This window comes from Stegastes partitus, unplaced genomic scaffold (assembly GCF_000690725.1).
Source record: "Stegastes partitus isolate 25-593 unplaced genomic scaffold, Stegastes_partitus-1.0.2 Scaffold226, whole genome shotgun sequence".
Lineage (NCBI taxonomy): Eukaryota > Metazoa > Chordata > Actinopteri > Pomacentridae > Stegastes > Stegastes partitus.
The window spans coordinates 208767-230373 of NW_007577957.1; the positions used below are offsets into that span (position 1 = coordinate 208767).

The 21607-nt window shown below is 43.6% G+C and overlaps 1 protein-coding gene across 1 annotated transcript; it reads left to right on the top strand.

Moving 5' to 3' along the window:
* Nucleotides 1-815: 815 nt before the first annotated feature.
* Nucleotides 816-14254, top strand: acsl3b (acyl-CoA synthetase long chain family member 3b). The gene is made up of 15 exons (XM_008281182.1): nucleotides 816-1030; nucleotides 4309-4803; nucleotides 5394-5571; nucleotides 5662-5771; nucleotides 5965-6103; nucleotides 7837-7987; nucleotides 8199-8322; nucleotides 8499-8570; nucleotides 8714-8853; nucleotides 9241-9413; nucleotides 10273-10347; nucleotides 10439-10630; nucleotides 10718-10832; nucleotides 10970-11127; nucleotides 11317-14254. Exons 2-15 carry the CDS (start codon nucleotides 4453-4455, stop codon nucleotides 11472-11474), a joined length of 2136 nt encoding a protein of 711 aa, XP_008279404.1. The 5' UTR covers nucleotides 816-1030; nucleotides 4309-4452; the 3' UTR covers nucleotides 11475-14254.
* Nucleotides 14255-21607: the final 7353 nt, after the last annotated feature.

Consider the following 21607-nt stretch of genomic DNA (forward strand, 5'->3'; position numbering starts at 1 on the left):
TATTGTTCACAGGAGAGTCACATTGAGAGTTATCCAGAAGTTTAAAAAAAAAAAGTACTTTTTTGTAATATGTCAAAGTAGGTAGTTAAATGATAGTTATATAAAGGTAAAACCTTTGTTCCTAAATAACTGGCAGTAATAAAAACGTTTAAAAATCTGAAATTATTTGTGTTGTCTGATATAGGTTGCAGTTTCAGTGAGAGCAAAATTAACATTTCAAAATAAAGTCAATCCTAGCCGGAAGTACAAAGTGTTTTTTTAAGGAAAAACACAAAATGCCTCGTGAGGTAAAATTCCCCCCGGGGGGGCTTCTTCCCTCCGTAAGGGGGGCATCTTTTTTCCCTCCAAATTTGTTTACTTGTGCATACTGCTTGTGCACACACACTGACATTTAACAGTGACACATTTAAAAAGAAACCACATAGTTCCTAAGGGGGCGTCTTACCCTGCTTTACCCTGTTAGCAGTGCTAGCTACACTCTGCTGTGTCTCCTTCACACACTGGGGCGTCTCGCTCTTCCTGCGGTTAAGACTCAATAACAACTGAAACTGAAAACACAAACCAGACAGCTGTTCTGCAAAGTAAGCGAATCATGTGCGACTCTCGGTCAAACCTTGTGGTGACAGCAGGTCCACTGCTTTTTGACCCATTCAAATGAACCCACAGCCCGGCTGTAAACCGAGCCGCTCGCTGCTTCACATGTAACTGACGGTCCGGACAGCGATGACCGCGAGTAACCTCGCTGACGTCCCCGCTGCCCCAAGCACGCGCCACCTCCAGTTCTCCAATCGCTGGCGCAGAGGCGCTGCGACGTCATTGGATATCTTCCGGGCTGGTAGCACTGGCCCGGTGATGCTCAGATTTACAATTTCACTGAATTATATTTTTGTTACAGACTCACCGTTGTGATTTATAACCACACACACTGTGTTAAGAGATTGTGTCAATATCCCGTCAGAGCTCTGGTCACAAGGACAAAGACGCTCGAGCCGGTACCGCAGCGACTCAGACGTAGCGGTTGAGAAAAGAGGTGAGAATGTGTTGCTGTGTGAGCGCTTTGCAGATGTTGATGAGAGGAGCTGATTGTTAGCCACCGGCTCGCTCAGCAGCGCGGCTCGTTGCCTGTAATACGCCATACATTCGTGTACAATGCGATGTGTGTGCTCAAACTTTTATTTCCGAAGCGAAAATGTATAAGTGAGCTGGTTTTACTACATTAGCAGCCGGCTAACAGCAGCTGCAGTGGTTAGCTGAAGCTAATGCTAGCTTCCTTGCATTGCTAGCTGCTAGTGCGTCTTTGAGCTGTCCGCTAGCTGCGAATCTTGATGCTGCCACAGTAGCCTCCTACAGCTCCAGACATGGACACTGTGTTCTGGAAAAAAAATGTCGCGGTATGATCGATTAGGCTAAAAAACTATCTGCTTACCAGTTATACTGTGGTAGAATTGCACATGCCATCTGAAATCCTGTGCAGGTTATCATGTGTTGTGATCTGTTGTGTTGAGTTGTGATCGTATCTAACATTGATAGCGATTGTTTTTAAGATAAGGACACCAAAAAAAGCACTGATGCGACACTGTGGCCAGTGCACAGCTCGAGAAGGTGCATAATGAAGACAATAAACAGTCTAATGAATAATGTATAGCCATATGTACAGGTAGAGATCATATCTGACTGTGTCAATGAGAGGATGGAGAGATGCTCAAAATAGACACCAAAGTCAAATCATAGAGGTGAGAGTTGTAATGTAGCCTCTTCCTGTTGTTCTAAAGGTCATTTATATTCTGGCACTGTGGATAAAATCTTAAGTATTAAAATAAATCATTGCTAGATAAAAATCAGTATGGAATTTCTTGGGCTGAAAGCTGCAGGACTTTCTGAAACACTATATTCGTGTCCTGCGTGTCGGCTCAAATTGTTGCCCTTGAGTTATCCTGATAATTCAGGAGAGTGGTGTTAAATGCCAGACATTTTACTTTTCAAAGCCTAATGCATCTGATTGTGGGTGTGTTTGTTAAACACAGGTTTTATCACACTAAGTATGTGGGCCAACTGTCAGCTTAGTGGCATGACAAACCTGCATAGCTGGACTGGCATCACAGTCATGGTGGCATTTTAACCATCAGGTGTTGACTGACTTTATGGTAAGTCATGCTACTATGTGTTACATGTTGAAATATTAACCAGGAGAGGGTGTGCCTACCTTATTCAAACTAAAGTACACAATGACGGAGCCTGTAGCGTTAAACCAAACTGTAGTGAGCTGGTCTGTGAATTCCCTTCCCAAGAGCAGAACAATTGTGTCAGTTGGTTGTGACATGTGAGTTGCTGTGAAACAGGTGAGACACGTTTATCTCTCGGTGCATTGTCTTTTTATAAAAACGTGATATCAAAGGCGCTGTGGTTTTGGGGTGGATCTGACTGAGTGAGGTGACGATTTGTATTTTCCTTGTATTTTTTTTTTTAAATGACAGGTTTTTGTTCTGAGGTTAGACGTCATGTGACTTTCATTCAAGTATCCAGAAGAGGAAGTTAGAGAACTGGCATAAACACACACATGGACACATTAACACATGCTGTTTTTAATTTATAGTAAACCCCATTTAGTGAGTGACAGATATTTATTGTTGCGTAGACCAGGGCAGAACAACTTGCAAAAAACAAACCCCCCCAAAAAATCTGATTGCCATTCTTTTGACAAATTTTACAATTGTAGTATGAGTCACAGTTTTTGTGGTAAAGGTATTTTTTGCACTTCTTTTCCTCTGAAAAAAAATCTCTAAAAATGATGATGGGATTTTTGGTACAGCGTGTACCCAACAAGCGTGTCTCGAAGGATCTGGAGAAAATAATTTGTAGGCCAGCGTCTCACTGTAGTGCCGTAATTGATTTATAATAGTGGCACATTTTTTTTCTTTATCAAAAAAAAAAATGCGATCTAGATATTGCATTTGGTCATATTGCAATTTTGATAATATTTCAATCAGGTGTTCGCTCCTGTTCTGCAGTGTAGCGTCGCATTGACCAGAGTGTGGTGCAGTGCAGGTGACAAGCAGTGAGGACTAACAATCTAACTGAAGTTAAACCCACGTCTTGCTTTCTGTTTTTCTGTAGCTTGTGTTTGCACATAGCCAGAAGCAGTCCACCTCAGTCAGCAGTCAGTGTTAGATTCTTGTCAGTGATGTTACACCAGGTTGTTAGGGTGTGCTAACCTGTCACGTGACCTCTAGGCCTCTCCTTCTAAGCTGCAAAATGAGTCACTGCCACTACTTCTAGCGTGGTCAGGCTCAGCGGCTGCAGGGCCGCACTGCCAATTACACTGGGGCCTTAAGCATACACTACAAATAGCTGAGCTCTCAGGGAGACAGTCAGAGTTGATCCAAAGGTTTTTGTAGCATAGCCAAACAACTTCTAGCAGTAACAAGTACAGCACACGATATAATCCTGTTGCAAACTAGTGGTAGAGCACAGAGAAGGTGAATAGTTCCAGAAAATTGTAGACACACTGTCCTCTGGGTTCAATTCAACCACTGCTTGTTTCAGAATGTTGACGGCTGTCCTTTTCAGCAGAGCTTGTTTATCCTGGCGGCAGCTCACTATTATTTCCGTCATCAAATTATCTGACGAATATTTCTTGACAAAATATTTCAAGTGGATAAATGGCTGGGTCTGAATTGTGTCCAGACCACTAAGTGATGGCTTCACATTCGGTATGAGGAACAACCAAAATATACAATTGAATGTTAGTTTACAAATTTGCAGGTGCCACTATAGCTCACCTGGTTGAGCTGGTGTCCCCGATGTGGAGGTCATGAGTTTGAATCCCGCTCATAGCCCTTTTCCACAGGTCCTTCCCCCATTCTTCTCCCCCACTTTCCTGTCTCTCCCTCTCACTGCAGTTGCACTATCAAATAAAGGCCAAAAAAATGACTTTAGTAAAAAAAATTTGATGAATGGAGTAAATCAGCAAATCCTAATATATGAGCGGAAGTTCAGTTTCTATCAACTAAACAATTAATAAAGTATACAGGCTCTGTTATTCAAACTGGATTATGATCAGTTTCATCACATCACGCTTCCGCTGTGAGGTCATCGTCTATGCAGCAGGGCCAGCGGATCTGGTGGGAGACAGAGTGCTGACTGAGAGCCATCCTAAGAATAGGCAGAGTTGGTCTTCATGCAAGCAAGGATTCGTTTACCAAGAGGCTGTCACTCGCATTCACAGCAGCTTGAGTTTTCAAAATGTGCTGATGCACCTTTATTCCAGACTGTGCTTCTAAAATTTCATGTTGTGTCTTTATCTTGCAGGTCCATTTGATTTGCTGCAAAAAAAGAAACCTCCGCCTGCAACCTTCACCTCCAGCAGCGGGCCAAAAACACGTACAGAGCAGAGGCGAGTACAGCGTGTCTTTGCGCTTCAGGTTCGATTCGGCACTCACTTCATCGTCAAAGATGAAGTTGAAGGAGGATATGAACCCCCTGCTGCTGCAGGTTTTCCGCTCCGTGGTCTGGGTCTACTCCGTCATAACCTTTATACCCTGGTACTTCTTCTCGGGTGCTGGCACCAATTTGGAACGAGCCCGCCGGATCAAGGCACGCTCGATTAGCGGAAACCCAGCAGGGCCTTACAGAGCCATCAACAGCCAAGAGAGGCTGGTAGCGTGGCTGCACCCCGGGGTGGACACCGTGGACAAAATGTTTGACTTCGCTGCAAAGAGATTTCCACAGAGGGACTGTCTGGGGACCAGGGAGGTGCTCAGCGAGGAGGACGAGCTCCAGCCAAACGGCAAGGTCTTCAAAAAGGTGAGAGACACAGACAGCCATTGTTCTTTCCTCACCTGCTACACTTGTGTCTTGTTTCATTATTATTTTTAAATGTTTGGTGTGTCAAGAGGCAACAGGCTTCTTATCTCATTTAGATTTAGGAATTTAGTGTTGGGTGAATGTGCAGAATTGCAGAAGTTAGACTGTTTCTCAGAATGCAGTCTGGCGCTGTGCTCAGTGTGTGGGATGTAGGTGGAAGAGCAGGAGTGTCATTGGTCTCACAGCTGAATTAACACCTGCATAGTCACAAAAGCCCTGTAGATGGCACTAACTGACTGCATTTAAATGACGAGGCTGCACGACTGGTACCAACAGGAGGCACGTAAAGTCAAGTCTGCAACCTCTTCCGTGGGTTCCATGTTGCTTTTTTATTGTTTCTTGTAATGCAAAGCAGCGCACATATTCATCCCATCTACATGTGGTTGTACAAAAGAATAAAAATCACACCATCAACTACACCTGCTCTTTGCTTTGAAGCAGGCCTGCCCAATATGAGCACTATTATCATGTTCTTTGGTGTAGCATGTAGGACAGAATCTTGAACTTGTACCTCTGCGTGTCACATTTAGGTAATTCTAGGGAAATATAACTGGCTGTCATACGAGGACGCCTACCACGCAGCAAAGTGCTTTGGTAGCGGTCTGGCAGCTCTCAGCCAGAAGCCTCAGTGCAACATCGCCATCGTCTGCGAGACCAGAGCCGAGTGGATTCTGGCAGCACAGGCTTGCTTCATGTACAATTTCCCACGTGAGTGACTCAAACATTCATATTCATGAAATCTTCGGCCTTCAGTTAAACATTTCAGATGACTGACTAAACCTGACTTGAATTCGACAGTGGTGACCCTGTACGCCACTCTCGGGCCCATGGCCATCGCTCACGGCCTGAACGAGACCGAAGTCACGCACATCATCACGAGCAAAGACCTGCTTCAGAGCCGTCTCAAGGTACCCGTCCGCTGTTGACACGCGTCTCCGTTGTGTGCACTTTGCTAAACAAACTCGACAATGACTGGCTGTTAATTGTGTGTAACATTAGAGCCTAATAAGAAGCGCAGTTCAATTTGCTTAATTAGTTTTTCCCCCTCTCACTCTCCCGCTTCCGTTCTCCCTCCCACTTACATCCTACTCCGCGTCCCAGGCCATTCTGTGTGACGTTCCGAGGCTGCGGTATGTCATCGTAGTGGACAGCAAACCCACGAGCTGGCCAGACGTCCCCAGAGGCATCATGGTCTACAGCATGGACGCTGTGAAGGAGATGGGATCCAAGCCTGACAATAGTGAGTACTTGTGCAATGTGATTAAAAAGGTTTCTAATTTTGTCAGGGAAATGGAAGTACATTGATGGGAGGCTTAATACAAAGCCAACACCCTAATGTGTAATTACAGTGATGTGCTGAGTGTGACAGCGAGTCAGCAAGAGGTCAGATCATCACTTGCCAAACGCTACAATACTGTTATTGTGTTGGCCACATTTTTTAGGACTTTGTTGGTCTTCCAGAATGACTTTGTTTATACTTGTCCTCTTATTTGACAAAGAAAACAAACATGGAATATTCAGAAATATTTAAATAGCGCACATGTGGAATGTTAACTTAAAAATCTAAAATGATTGTAGCCAATCAGATAAAAAAAAACAAGAATACAAGTTTGCAGTAATTTAAGCCAATGAAACTAATTAAAAGATGCCCAATCAATTCTTTAAGTGAGCGTATCTAGTAATCATATACTTATGTCGCTAACAAAATCAGCGTTCCCCTCCAAAATTATTTCTAAAATTGTACGATAACATGCTAAGGGGGAAAACTCATATTACGTGAAAGAAAAATGAAAAAGAGAGTTTTACAATAACTGCGGAGAAGTAGGAGCACATTTGTGAAATCCAGTGGGTCGCGACTGATTCGAATATCTGGCGTGAATTCTGGAAAAATATTATTTTTTCATTACACCAGCCCAGAAAAGATACCGGGGAACTGGAGATACCTGTTGGAGGTGTGGCATCGAAGGAGCAAACCATTTCCATGTTTTTTTTGGAACTGTCAAATTATTCAAAAGTATTGGGTTGGGATCCATCAGCATGTACAAAATGTGTTCTCAGTTGTTTTCCTCCTTTCATTTAAAACTCTTGGTGACACAATACTGAATGACTTTCGCAATAGAGACAAGAAACGACTTCTTTTAGCAGCAAGTAAAAGGGCCATCACCAGAAATTGGCTCAATCCTGAGCAACCAAGAAATGAGAACTGGATCAACATTATGCAAGAAATCTACAAAATGGGAAAAAGTGTCTTTTTGACTTCAACTGCAAATGGACTAATTTTATAAAACTTGGTTAAAATGGACAGAATATGTCAAGCCTGTAAGATCCCACTTTATGTAAAGCTGCCATTCAAATAATGATGGCTGCTGCAGATGATGATGCGATGTTACAAAGGTACCCCCCAACTGTTCCTGTTCTTAGTTTTATTTCTGAAAAAATAAAAAAAAATAAAAAATTAAAATTCCTTTATAAAAAACAAAATTTAAAAAAAAAAAGCTTTCTATAAACCTGCGTACAGCTGGAACCCTCTGAGCTTTTCTTGTATTTTTCGGCACCTCATTCTAAAAGATGTCACAGAAAATTAAGCAGTAATAGTTTTGATAATTGACTGATCAATAATTAGCAAGCGATATTGCCAGATATTAGAAGGTTTCAGCTTTTCAGGTGTAAGGACTTGCTGCTGTATGTTTTATATTGCTAAATTTATGAACAGTTGCTGGTCTTCACTATTATCAGACATTTTATAGATCAAGCCGTCATTTTCTTAAACGATTAATAGATGATTTGATAAGAAAAGTAGCTGCAGCAGTACAAAAACACCTTCATAGTATGCAGTTGTTATTATGATACAGTTATTTTATCGTTAATCAATTAATTCTTCATACTAAGTCAGTTATTGCTACTACTAATAATGCTGGCGTGTGGTCCATTTCCCCTCTTAACCGTCAGCCCTCCGCTCTCCCGTCTCTACAGTTGCAGTCGACCGCAGACATCCAGAGCCTTCAGACATCGCAGTCATCATGTACACCAGCGGCTCCACAGGCATCCCCAAGGGTGTCATGATCTCCCATGGCAACCTCATTGCCGGCATCACAGGCATGGCCGAGCGAATCCCTAACCTCAAGTACGGACAGAGTCACTGCTGTTTCTCTGACACTTCCTCTGATTGTTGTTATGTTCTGATATTCTTTCTTTTTTTTTTTCTCCCCAATGTGTGATGATTCACCAACCGTTGTTTTTACAAACTCATGAACCAGTTTTGTGTCCTTGTACATGAGTAATTCTTCTTGAGTATCTTTTGGAAATTAATTAGAATTTTTTTTTTGTGCTGGCAGTGAGACAGATACCTACATTGGCTACCTGCCGTTGGCCCACGTTTTAGAGCTCAGCGCAGAACTGGTGTGCATCTCTCACGGCTGTCGCATCGGCTACTCCTCTCCTCAGACTCTAGCAGATCAGGTCGGTATATTAGTGACGTCCTGCGAAAGGTCTTCTGACTCTGCACTGCCTCCGTGTTAAATTCATAACGTGTCCAAGATTTATATGATCACTGTGTAATCAAGCACCCATCTACACCTACAGGCTTAAATCTGTGGATCACTGAGAACTGAGCATTTGTCTTGTTCCATTTTCAGTCCACCAAGATAAAGAAGGGCAGCAAAGGAGACACCAGTGTGCTGAAGCCTACTCTCATGGCTGCTGTGCCGGTACGTCTGTTTGGCAAACTTATCACTGGTTTTATTGCTTTTATGGCCTGATAGTTGACATCACAATACATTACTTATCATCTAAGCCCTTGTAAAATGTACAATAACAGTCGGTGTTAACTTGCTCTGCTTGGCGCGTGTAGGAGATCATGGATCGAATCTACAAGAATGTAATGACCAAAGTGGAGGAAATGAGCAAACTGCAGAAGACGCTCTTTGTGCTGGCCTACAACTACAAGATGGAACAGATCTCCAAGGGCTACGGCACGCCTCTCTGTGACAGGTAGCACACACTGCACATACCTGTATACACGAACCCTGAGGAAAGCCCCTCCAGCTGACATACGCTCGCTCCGTTACACACCAGCAAACATTAACCTCTGTTCCTACTTGGCTAATCATAACATAGCACAAATCCTTCATTAACCCTTGCCAACAGCAAAGCCACTACAGCAGTGAATTATTCTCCAGCGTGTGTGAATCATTGGGTTTTATCGACGACGGTGTCCGCGCAGAACATTCTTCAGTATGACTCAATATCTGTGCTGATTAATTGCTAACTTTCTAAAAGTCAGAATGTTTTTTTGTTTTCTAGTAGCTGCTGTCATCGGAGTCTCCTCCACCTCTTAAGTTCATCACCACCATGCTGTGTATTCTTGTCCTTTTCCAGCTTGGTGTTCCAACGGGTGCGTGCTCTCTTGGGAGGGAACACACGGGTGCTGCTTTCAGGCGGCGCTCCACTCTCGGCTGCCACGCAGCGGTTCATGAACATCTGTCTGTGCTGCCCCGTGGGGCAGGGATACGGCCTGACGGAGACCTGTGGAGCTGGAACCATCAGTGAGGGTGAGAAGGGAGGACTTAGATCAGCTGTAATGATCCACAAGGGAAATTGTTTTATCGCTGTAACAAAGCGCACAACATAAATAATTATGGAAGAATATACAAAAAAGGGTGCAGCTACAGCTCACCTTGTTGAGCTGGCGTCCTATGTTGAGGGGCTATAATCCCCGACGCAGAGGTCATGAGTTCGAGTCCCGCTCATGGCCCTTTGCTGCAGGTCTTTCCTGCATTCTTCTCCCCAACTTTCCTGTGTCTCTCTTGACTGTACTATCAATTAAAGGCAAAAAAAAGAATATACACAAAAAAAAGCAGCAGGGAACAAAAAAAAGAATACAATACAAAACTTTCACTTTTTTTGTTTTTTTCAAGTAAACAATGACAATCAGAAGATAGAAAATAAATATGCAGAAATGAACAGTATATACATGTCCATACACACTATAAACACTAAAGAAAATATGAGTGGAGGAGCTATCTGACACAGAGGGGTGAGCTGTTATACAAATGGATGTATAATGAACGGTATAATTGAAGTTCTGCAGGGGAGAAAGGCAGAAAATATGAAAGAGTTAGGAGAGGAACAATGAGAAAAGACCGTATGATAGGGCGGCGCTATAGCTCACCTGGTTGAGCTGGTGTCCCATGTACAGGGGCTATAGTCCTGATGTGGAGGTCATGAGTTCGAATCCTGCTCATGGCCCTTTTCCTCAGGTCCTTCCCCCATTCTTCTCCCCCGTCTCTCTCTCAACTGCACTCTCAAATAAAGGCAAAAAAATAACTTTAATAAAAAAAAAGAAAAGACAGCATGGTAAAAGTAATTCTGCGAAATTCAATATGCTAAGTCTTTTGCTGGTGTTTTCAGTTTGGGACTACAGCACAGGACGAGTTGGTGCTCCACTGGTTTGCTCAGAGATCACACTGAAGGACTGGGAGGAGGGTGAGTATTACAGCAGCAAATCCATCCTTAAAGCACCCAGATATTAATGTTTTCTCTCTAATCAACACGTTCTGTGCTTCCCCTCCCCCAGGCGGTTACTACAGCACAGACAAGCCCAACCCACGGGGCGAGATTCTGATCGGCGGGCCCAACGTGACCATGGGCTACTACAAAAACGAGGGCAAGAATCACGAGGGCTTCTTCGTGGATGAGAAAGGCCAGAGGTGGTTCTGCACCGGAGACATCGGAGAATTCCACCATGACGGATGCCTTAAGATTATCGGTAGGAAATCAGCAAACGATAGAGCGTGTGAGGCAGGTGTTGGAATATATTAGCATCGTAATATGTGCTGTCTCTCTTTCTCGCTAGATCGCAAGAAAGACCTGGTGAAGCTGCAGGCAGGAGAATATGTCTCCCTAGGAAAAGTGGAGGCTGTTCTGAAGAACTGCCCATTCATCGACAATATCTGTGCCTATGCCAACAGGTAGAATCTCCTTTTTTTTTTTATCTCATTGCCCTGGCAGAATATATTGATAAAAACTCTTTAATGCAGACTCAACCAGGTGCAAACATTGCAGATATAATTTTCTTCTTCTTCTTCTTCGTAACTTGTTTTTTCAGTGACCAATCATACGTGATCGGCTTTGTGGTGCCGAACCACAAGCAGCTAATGGCACTGGCAGAGCAGAGGCAAGTGACAGGCACGTGGGAAGAGATCTGCAACAACTCCCAGATGGAGAAAGAGGTCCTCCGCATCATTACCGAGGCTGCCATTTCAGGTAGGGGCAAAGTTCTTAATAACCAAACTGAAGTGGGACAACTGGTGATACTCTCTGTCAAAGTAATTAGTTCAGATTTGCTGCCATGTCGTCCCCAGCCGTCGCGCCAGACGTTGCACAAGTATCACACCGTGTCGTATCCGCCAGGCTGGCTTGTGACTCTGCTCTCTCGCTCTCTCTCGCACGCAGCAAAACTGGAGCGGTTCGAGATCCCCAAGAAGATCCGACTGAGCGCCGAGCCGTGGACGCCAGAGACCGGCCTGGTCACCGACGCGTTCAAACTGAAGCGCAAGGAGCTCAAAACGCACTACCAAGAAGACATTGAGAGAATGTACGGCGGGAAATAACACACAGACACACTCCAAACAAGCACATTGAGCACACACACTCGCACACATACACAAGGAGCTCAAAACGCCACGACCAGGACTACTTGGAGAGGAGTTCTACTTTAGTTACAGGTAACACACACACACACACACACACTCACACATGCATTGTTACACAAAGAGACCCATGCGCCTCCTCCACAGCTTCCCTGCGACCAGCTTCGATCAAAGCAGGGGGGAGGAGGAGGGGGGGAAGGGAGGGGGGGGAAGGAAAACTCCTGAATGCAGCTTAAACGCTCTCTGTCAAGACCAAGAAGCAGAAAGGTCCCCTCACAAGACAGCTGAGCCAGCCGGGCGACGCACGGCGCGACGCACTGGCCCACTCCTCTTTGATGGATTTAGCCCTTTGAGTTGCTATGACTACCGAGGCGGCACAAGGAAGTCGGACCTTTTGCATGACTCGAAGTGAAACAAATGTCAGGCTTCATGACGGCGCGTCCTCCTCTGTTGCTTTTTCTCCCTCCTCCGCTGGTCTCCGGAGCCTTCCACCAGTACAGCACGGTTGCTCGGACATGTTTGGCAGATACCTGGCAGGGACACGGGGTAGCATGAGCCTGACAGAGGTGATCCCTGAGTAACATTCAGGTTGGAAATCTTTGCAGGGATCTCTGATATCTTTTAATGATTTGTGTATCTGTTATTGCTACTTCATGTTTGGTTTGTCAGCTTTTGAAACCCATTTGATGCGTGTTGTGTTTTTTTTCTGTGTGAGGAGTCGGTGTTGCGAAGCCATGAGAGATTGAGCATTACGATGTTTATAGCTACGTTTTTTTTTTCTTACGGTTATTTTATTATGGCGGTGTTGTTCACAAGGGGGTCATTTCTCTTTGGGGTTTTTTTTTTATTATTTCCATTTTGTTGTTGCTAATTGTACTTTCATGAGCTTTGTTTACATGCTTTTTTAACATTTTTTTAAACTCGTTTTCCTCTAATTATTCGCCTGTGTCCCACAAACTTTGTACATTTGAGTATGTGTTTACTGACTATGACAAGCAATTAAGTCTTCAGCCCTTTCTGCTCCCGGCCTTTGCGGCAGAGTCAGTGGTAAACGGCGTCCACTGGGGGTGTTTTTTTTGGGGGGGTTATTTCGTCGGTTCGTTGACGTACGCTAGCCCTGCCGCGTCTGCCACATATTCCTCCAATCATGACCAATGCACCGTATGGATGTCTCCAAGGGAACTCAGCTTACTGTAGAGAAGTAGTTACGAAACTTTCATCGATTGCTGTCCCAGTTCTTTTTTTTTTTTTGGTGCAACCGTACATGTTAACCTTTCTACTCTAGGTCTAGTTACTTTTATCTTCTTTTGTTCTTTTTTTTTACTTACAAATATGAAATACAAAATGAATGTGCAATATTTATACTCAAGTATGTAAGAAGGAAAAACGCACAGACAACAGCCCTTCCATTAATGTTAGACCTCCACTTCAGTGCAGATCGGAAGGCCTGTAGGAGACAAAATCATAGGCATAATAATAATAATCAATACGGTAGAGAGACACTGATAGGGAAGTTAGATGTAGCCCGTTTTGAACGTACTGTGCTTTAAAAAAAAAAGGTTTTTTTTTAATAAGACTGTAAAGTGAAAATGTAATATTTGGCATTGTAGAAATTGCATGACGATAAGAGTGCGACTGTACCAAAGCACCTGAACATAAGAGAGAATTGCACTCCACCTGGAGAAGCTCTTTACGGATACACTCCATGTAGTCGTGAGTATATAGAATAAGCTCAGTTCACTTCAGAGTAACATTTCTGTATCTTCAGATCGGTTTTATGTGTACGATACTGTATGTGCAATGTATATAAAAGGGTCTACAGTACTACAGGTCACCTGCCGTTTATTAGAAGTTGCGTAAAATGTACATTAGGTTTTCAGACGGGTGGCGATGTTCTCCGAGGGACTTTCTTGCTTCAGTATTTCTTTCTTCTCTTTAGGTTTAGGGACAGAAGATTACACGGTGTTTGGTCAGCGCTCCTCTATAAGGTCGATATCTTTGTTGCAGCCGCCTTTTTCTGAATGCAAAACCCTGCTTTGCTCACAGCCAAGACCGAGCAGCGATAACTACAGTCAGGTACTCTAACGACGTCCCTTATCAGATGCCTACTAGCTACATACAGGAGGGTTGTTTGTCCGTACCATCGTGACAAAGCAGAAGCTCATTCCTCCCTGTTTTTTCTACAAACATTTTTCTCTCCTGACATTTCAGTGAAAAGTCAGTAGCTTACTGTTGCTGTTTGCTGCTTTTTTTTCTCTGCCTGGCTAGGGGCGACTAGTTGCCTTTTTGTTCTTCCCCGACACACATGAACTGTCTTCAGGGGGGTCTTAAGAATGTGAAGCACTCCTCCACGTTCCGTCGATGGCACACGCGTCCCGCCAACAGAACTTGACGACAAGGCAAAGACGGCGGGGTGATGCAAAGATGAATTTCACCGCTCTCTGTTGTGTCCACTTGCTTTGTAAATAAGTTGTCTGGGAGGGGAGGAGAGGGGGGCTCGATGATCAAAGTTCAGCAAAACTACCAATAAGTACAGGTGTACAGCCTCCTGTTCATATATTTAATAATCTCTTCTTATTGGCCAGTTTTGGTGGAGGGCGGGGGGGGGGGAGGTGTTCTTGTTTTGTGTGGTTTAAGTGGCCCTGCAAACTGAGCTACTGCAAGTGTCTCCTTCCTTTTTATTTATTTGTGATTTGGCCTTGGAAAAATTATGTAATGAAATAAACGAGTTTGTGTTGTAATTACCGTTGTCCGTCTCGTGCTTGGGAAGGTGAACACCTGAGTGGCGTCTGTGAGGCGTGACGTGTGACTGCTAATCAGCAGCTTGATTAGAATCATCCCTAAAACCAAGAGTTTCTATGGCAACGAAGGCCAGTGTCTGTCTGTGTGTGTGTTTGAGTGTATGTGGTTTGTGAAAGGCTGTGTGGCGCTTCGACGCAAACAGAACATGCAGTTCTGGGAGTCAACCTTCACTCAAGGCTCATAAACAAAGGATTTTTTTTTTTTCTCTCTCTCTCTCTCCAGGCACTCAAAGGCTATTTTTCACAAGATGTTGAATCACAGACCTGTGAAATCATTAATTAGGGGAAGAAGCTTGTGCTCGTGGTGCATGGAAACCTGCCTGCTGCTAGGATTTGTACACAAAAAAGCCTGGATACAATGATGATATCAATACTAGTCTGTTTCCTTAAGTGATTAATCCATTGATTATTTTGTTGGTCATAGCCCATAAAATGCTAGAAAATAGTGAAAAATAATCACTTTTAGCCTAAGCTGACACTTTATATCACACCAATTCTCCAAAATCTACACATAAACCCAAAAGTGCACAAGCAAATATTCACCATGGATTTATTTTTTTCTTGCATTTCTGCTTTTAAAAACCACTACAGTCGTCCTCAGATGTATTCATAGCCTCCCATTAAAGAAGGAAGATAACAGGTGTCACTGAAATAAGCTGAAATTGACAAAATAATAATAAAAAATTATAAAATTTCACGAAAATCATGGCATTGCTTTTGAATTGTGGTTCAACAGAAATATTAAAAAATCAAGCATGATGGGACCCATAAACTAATATTTAGTTGAACAACCCTTTGAGCCAATCACTGCAATCAGGTGTTTTCTGTAACTCTCCATCAGACTTCTGCACTTGTTGACAGGTATTTTGACCCACTGCTCATCAGTAAAGTGCTCTCATTTGTCTAGGACAGTTTTTTTTATTATTATTATTCTTTTCAACCACAATTCAAAAGCAATGTCTTATTTCACTAAATTATAATTTAGCATTTTTTTATTTATTACTACTTTTTTCAGCTTCTAGTTATTTGAGTGACTGTTGTGAATTTTCTTTAATGGACGGATGTGATCTGAGGACGACTGTATATTAATGTGATAATTAGCTACTGAGTTAAATGTTCAGCTCTAGTAAGTCTGAGTTCAGTTTGGATTTTCAAGTTAAACTTTGCACCGACAGATTCTGTAACAGGATGCACGACACACATGGAGTTATAATACACCCTAGAATGAACGAACCGGAACTGAGCCTTTTAACGTATTGGAAAACCGTTTTTTGTTTTTTTTTTCCACTTTGATGCATTCTCCCTCTGCTGCTTTCTGCATTTCGTTTAAAATATAACAGTAACTACAAGACCGCAGGGAGTCGAGCAGTTCTTCTAACTCCTCCTCTCTTCTATTCCCTCCGTCGTGCCCTATGGGACGAGGGAGTGAGTCAGAGGCATAATGCTCCCTTCATTAGCCCACTGATTCTGACGCAAACACACACACACATTCATATAAGAGTGGCTCTACACCACAAAGACAACAACAACAGCAGCAGGAAACAGTGAAGGACATCTTCCATATTGTATGAATGTGGTTTGTGTGTTTCTTGTCTTTGCTCTCTGACACTTTATTCCAACTTTTTTTTTTTTTTGATTCTCCCACTCTCTCTCTCTCTCCCTCCTCTCTCGCTCTGCTCCCTCTTCCTGTCTACTTATGACTCAGAAGTGCGCAAAAAAAAATAAAAAAATAAAAAAAAAACTTTTATCTGCTTCAGGAGCACACTCCGCTGTGAGCCAATAAGCCATACTGGAGTTTACCCAAGGATGAGCGGAGCTGAACCTTAGCTTCCTCATAACACCGGAGAGGTGGGTGGTGTCTGGAAATAAAAAAAAAAAAGGATAATTACATCTGGGGCTGAAAGAAAGGTGGTACAGGGAGGACGGGGACTTAGATATCACCCTGGATTGTTGAGCTGATATGTTAGACACACTGAGGTACACCAGGGGTTGGCTGGATTACGGTTATTAACTGTTGAGCTGCACAGGAAGTAGTTTTTTTTTTATTAAAGCATGTATAATTTGCCCCTTCAACCTTTGGAACCTAATCATTATATTGCAAAAATAAAGCTCAGTTTAAATGAAAATTCTCAGGTTTCTGAAGAATTTTTCTTTATAAATGCAGTAAAAACCTTTTCATTTGATGCCCTCATGTTGGATTTCAGGACTATTTTTAGTGTCAGATGGCAGCAATTAAATGCTAGAAGTGTTTTTTTGACTTTGAAGCTACTTAGGGGTCAGTTTAAGGGAAGTGACATTTTTTCTAATTGGAAAGTTAATGAAAGTGATGCTCCACTTTTTGGTTGACTGTGTCTCTCCTATCGTGCTCACTCCTGCTGGTTTTGTTTTCCTTTTTTTTCAGGTTTGTAATGCGTCAAGCCGACCTTTGGCTTTGCGCCTGGTAACTCTGGCTGCACTGCGCCGCCCAACTGGGCCCTGGCTCAGGTGGGGTCATGGTGATGCGATGGGGGCCAAAGCAAAGAGAGAGAGAGAAAAGAAATGTGTGAGGTCTGGTAATGAGCTTGAGCAGAGGAGCGAGGCAAAGAGATAGAGGGAGGGAGGGAGGGAGGGAGGGGAGAGGCAACTGATACGTCTGGGCGATGACTCACCGATGCTGGGTATTTATAGCATCAGGAGGGAGGGAGGGAGGGTTTGGGGGTGGAGGAGCGATGGGGGCAAGCAGTTTGGGAGGCGGCCAGGACAGCAGCAGCAGCAGCAGCATCACCACCATCATCATCATCATCATCGCTACGCCGACAGGGAGTGGTGGAGGGGAGAGACCGCAGAGATAAAGCAAAGCAGAGGAAGAGAGGGATGGTGGGAGGGACGAGAGCAGAGAAGGGAGGTTGAAAATCAAGCAAAGTGGAGGAAGAGGAGGAGGAGGGGGGGGTATGATGAATGAGACTGAACCCAGGAAAAGATGAGAGGACTGTGAAGAAAAGAAGGGGAGACCAAAATAGAAAGCTTATTTAAAATTCCCACCCTAAAAAAAAAAAAAAGAAAGAAATAGCCGGTCTTGCCACACAGCAGGGAAGGACATACGCCAGGCTACACGTGGCGGAGCGAGAATACATATTAGGTTTTGAATAGAATATCTGCATTAGTCTGTCTCTGGTATAATCCATCCATATTTACTTTCCTGCAGCCTCACATTCAGTCTGCAAAAGGGAGGACGGAGGGGGGGAAGGTGGCAACACTTTAATGAACATAAGAAAAAAATCACCACTGTTGCCTAGACACTGTACATTTCTGGAGATCCAAACAGACAAACAGCCAATTAGGGAGGCAAAAAAGAGCAAACTATCTCTGCAACACACACAAAAAAAAAGTGCATTAAAAGCTGCTGGTATATTCAATTGGCTGTTTGTGTGATGGCATCATTAAACGTGACTAAACTTTCCCCAGGTTTGACTAACATGTGATGGCGCTCGCTTTTAGTTCTTCGTTTCTGCTCGCTTACATTGGCAGGACTTCTTCATCAATAAACACCTCCTGCCTCGGCCCTCTGGGTGACGTCAGCCGGTGCGTCACGCTTGCACCCTGTACCGTAGACATGAATATAATCGGCACACGTGTGCACTTACACACACACACACACACCGTCAGTTTGAGAAGGGATGATTCAGAACGCTCACAGTCATTAATGCACACAAGGAGCAGGGGGATGAAAGGTAATATTAAGTGAAAAGAGCAAAATTGAGGGAGACAGGTTAGAGGGAAGCAGTGCAGGAAAAGAGATGAAAAAGAGTTCAGAAGAGGCAAAAAAAAAATAAAAATAGTGAGACAAATTGGGAGAATGGTTCCTGAAGTGATGGAAGGGAACAAGATCCAGGTTTGTGACGCAGCCAGGTAGATGTGACTAAAATAGTGTCAGTGTCAGAAAGTAGAAACGAGCTCTGGAGTGCAGCTCAAGCGCATTGTTCTCTGGTGGACTGGGGGCTGGAACCAACAATAGTGTGTGTTTGACCATAGAGCTAATTAAGGCATCAGGGGGAAAAAAAAGCTGAGAAGCATGTATTTATAGTCCTCTGCAGGAGCTGAAGGGATAGTTTCACACTGCGGGCAATACATTTTCATGCTTTGGGACAGGTGAGAAAATCAGAAGAACTCTCCTACACGTTGTCTAAATACGCATTAGAACCAACTACCTTGTTTCACTTCACCAGCCTGATCTTCAGTGCTAACACAGCGCTATGCAGAATGGTCTGACTGCACCTGGGGTAGAATTGCCCCTACTTCTTTGTGCTTCTTTAAACCAATCACATCCATCTAAAGGTGATGCTAAGCCCAGGATGCAGCAGCGGTGTCCCCTTAAAATGGTGACTGGGGGAGTTTTGCATGCAAGGAGGTGACTACTAGCACAGCTGCCTGACTGCACGATCCAAACCTGCAAAAAACTTTGAGCGTGTAGGTTACTGCCCAAAGGTTCTTGTTGTTTCCCATAGTGATGGGGCTTTTGAAAATGGTAACAGGTCGATAGCGGGAGGGGAAAGGTGCGTATAATGCCAAAGGCAGCCTTATACCGGCAGACTACATCCGGTGAGTCAGGCTACCACCCAACTAATGCTGTTTTGTTCCTCCTGGTGCTGCCAAAGAAGCTCTGAACCGTCATGATATATGGACTTTATAAGACCTCTAAAGGTGTCCTGTGGTATCAGGCACCAAGACGTTTGAAGTACCATAAATTCAGGACTATTGAGTGAATATAAGCCGCACCCACTAACTTAAAAAAGAAAACAAGTTTTGTACATATACAGGCCGCACTGGTCTATAAGCTGCAGGTGTCCACATTGTAACATGAGATATTTACACAGAAAGATGTTACACAGGAAGATTTTTTTAACTTTTAATAAAATATGTACCGGTAACATACACAAATACGTACCGAAAATGCTTTTTTCCAAACAGCGCCTGTAACACGGCTGGTTAAGAAAATAAAAATAGGGTAACCTACCAGGAAAAGTCATTGATGGCTATCTTCATCTTCCTCCTGCGCACTAAAGTCGTCTTCTTCAGTTCAGAATTGAACAGCCTCAGAATTACTTCGTCACACACTTCCTCAGTCTCTCTTTCGCTCTCAACGTCACTTTAGTCTCGAGGCAAATTCGTAAAAATCCATAAATTAGCCGCATCGCTGTTTAAGCCGCAGTGTTCAAAGCGTGTGGGAAAAGTAGCGGCTTATAGTCCAGAATTTACGGTATGGTTCTTTAATTCCTGTAAGTGGTGAGAGGGGCCTTCATGGATCAGGCTTGTTTTTCCAGCACACATCCCACAAATGTTCAATTGAATTTAGATTTACAGATTTCAGCCTTAGGGACCAACTTCTTGAACTGTTGTTCCTCAAACTTTTACTTGACATCTTTTGCAGTGCAGCAGTCGAGCCTTATCATGCTGAAATAGATCATTCAAACGCAAAACATTACACAGAGCATCACACTGCGCCCTCTAGCTTGCCTTTTTCTCCTATTGTGCTGCCAGCTCTTCCATTAAACATTGCACCCAACAGTAAAATATGATTCCTCAGACTAGGCCACATTTCTTAATCGGTCTAGTTTTGACACGTAAATGCCTATTACAGAAGGTTTTGGTCGTTGGCAAGGGTCAGTGTGGGCATAAGTACTGCATGCCAGGAACCTGTCATTTTGGAGATGCTCGTCATCCAGCCGTCACAGTTTAGCCCTTGCCATAGTTGCTCAGATCTTTGCACTTACCCCATTTCCCTGAATCCAACACATCGACCTCAAGAACTGACTCGTTCCCTGCTTTCCAATATACGCCATCCCCTGAAAGCTGACGAGAAAATCTAAGTTATTCACTCCACAAGTCAATGATTTTATGGTGTTGGGTGTATGTAGCTAGCTGTGACAAGCAACTGGCTAGCTTAGCTTAGCATAAATCCTGGAGGCATGGGGAGATTTAAGCGTCTAAACATCTACATCAAAACAACACTTCACCATTTTATCATGTGTTGGACTGATATTGGTGCAGACCAAGTTGCTAAGGAACCATCCAAGTCTCCAGGAAGTCACCGGCCAAGAACAAAAATGATGGCACATAAAACCTGTGAACTCACAGCTACATTCCTGTGTACAACTGCACAAACAAGACACGACGGGTTAGTTTGTGAGCTCGAGAGGTGGTGGGAGATGGATTTTGTAACACTTGGACCGAGCCGCTTTGCGATAAGCTAAGCTAACGGGGGAAAAAGGTGATATCAGAAGTTTTCATGTAATAATAAGAAAATAAATCAGCACTTCTTTTGAAAATGTCAAACAAGTGATGGAAAGATGGCCACAGAGGACGAAGGGAGGCTTAGCAGTTGAATCCAGTCTCATTAATGCAGAGATATAGAATCCACTCCCACGGGCCTCCAGCTTCATTCCTGTTGCGATACGTGGACATGTGACCTTTCAGAAAAGGTTGAGCCTGTATAGAAAGTCCACCTTCTTTCATTTTTATACACTCTTTTTTAGTTTCCCTCTGCCCTCCCTCAACTGCTCAGACAGCCAACTCTTCCTCTCCTTTTTTTTTTTTTTTTTTGTCCTAATGGCTCAGACGAGATTTTGTGGCTCTAATCACCCTCATCTCTGTTTCTGAAACCACCTGCCTCCCGAAGACAAGGAGCATGCTTTAATCACGGTAATTGGCACAAGGAGAGGGGCTACAACAAAGGTTTAAAAAAAAAAAAGAAGTACTAATGAATGAAAGCCACTAGGAAAATGGCTAGTTTAAGAAAAACCAGTCATCTAATGAAGGAGACAAGGATACCAACCTGTGGGAAGAGATGAAGGTGGAAAAGCAGATGAAAGGCTGTGAGGCGGCGTCACCATGGAGACGTTGGTTGAAAGGAAGGTGAGCCGTGATGACGGGCGTGCCATTCTGCATGCTCTCCCGCCTCACGATGGTGGTGATGGTGACAGAGGGGGGGTGAAGAGGTGAGGAGGATGTGAAGAAAAGAAAAAAAAAAAAAGCTTTCTCTCTCTCATTGATCATTATATGTGTTTCTTTTTTTTGCACGAGTTTACGCAACAGCATCACATCTGAATTAAAGAAGAAGTCCAAGGTGGAAACGATAAAGTGTTTGTCAGCTCTTGGCTGAGTCATGAGTCCTTGAGCTGATTTTAAAGCATAAAAGCAAAAACTAAAAAAAAATCTGAACACGCACAGAAGAACACACTGTGAAAAACCTTGAGATGCAGCTTTGATAAGCAGTATCTGTGTGTGTGTGTGTGTGTGTGTGTGTGTGTGTGTGTG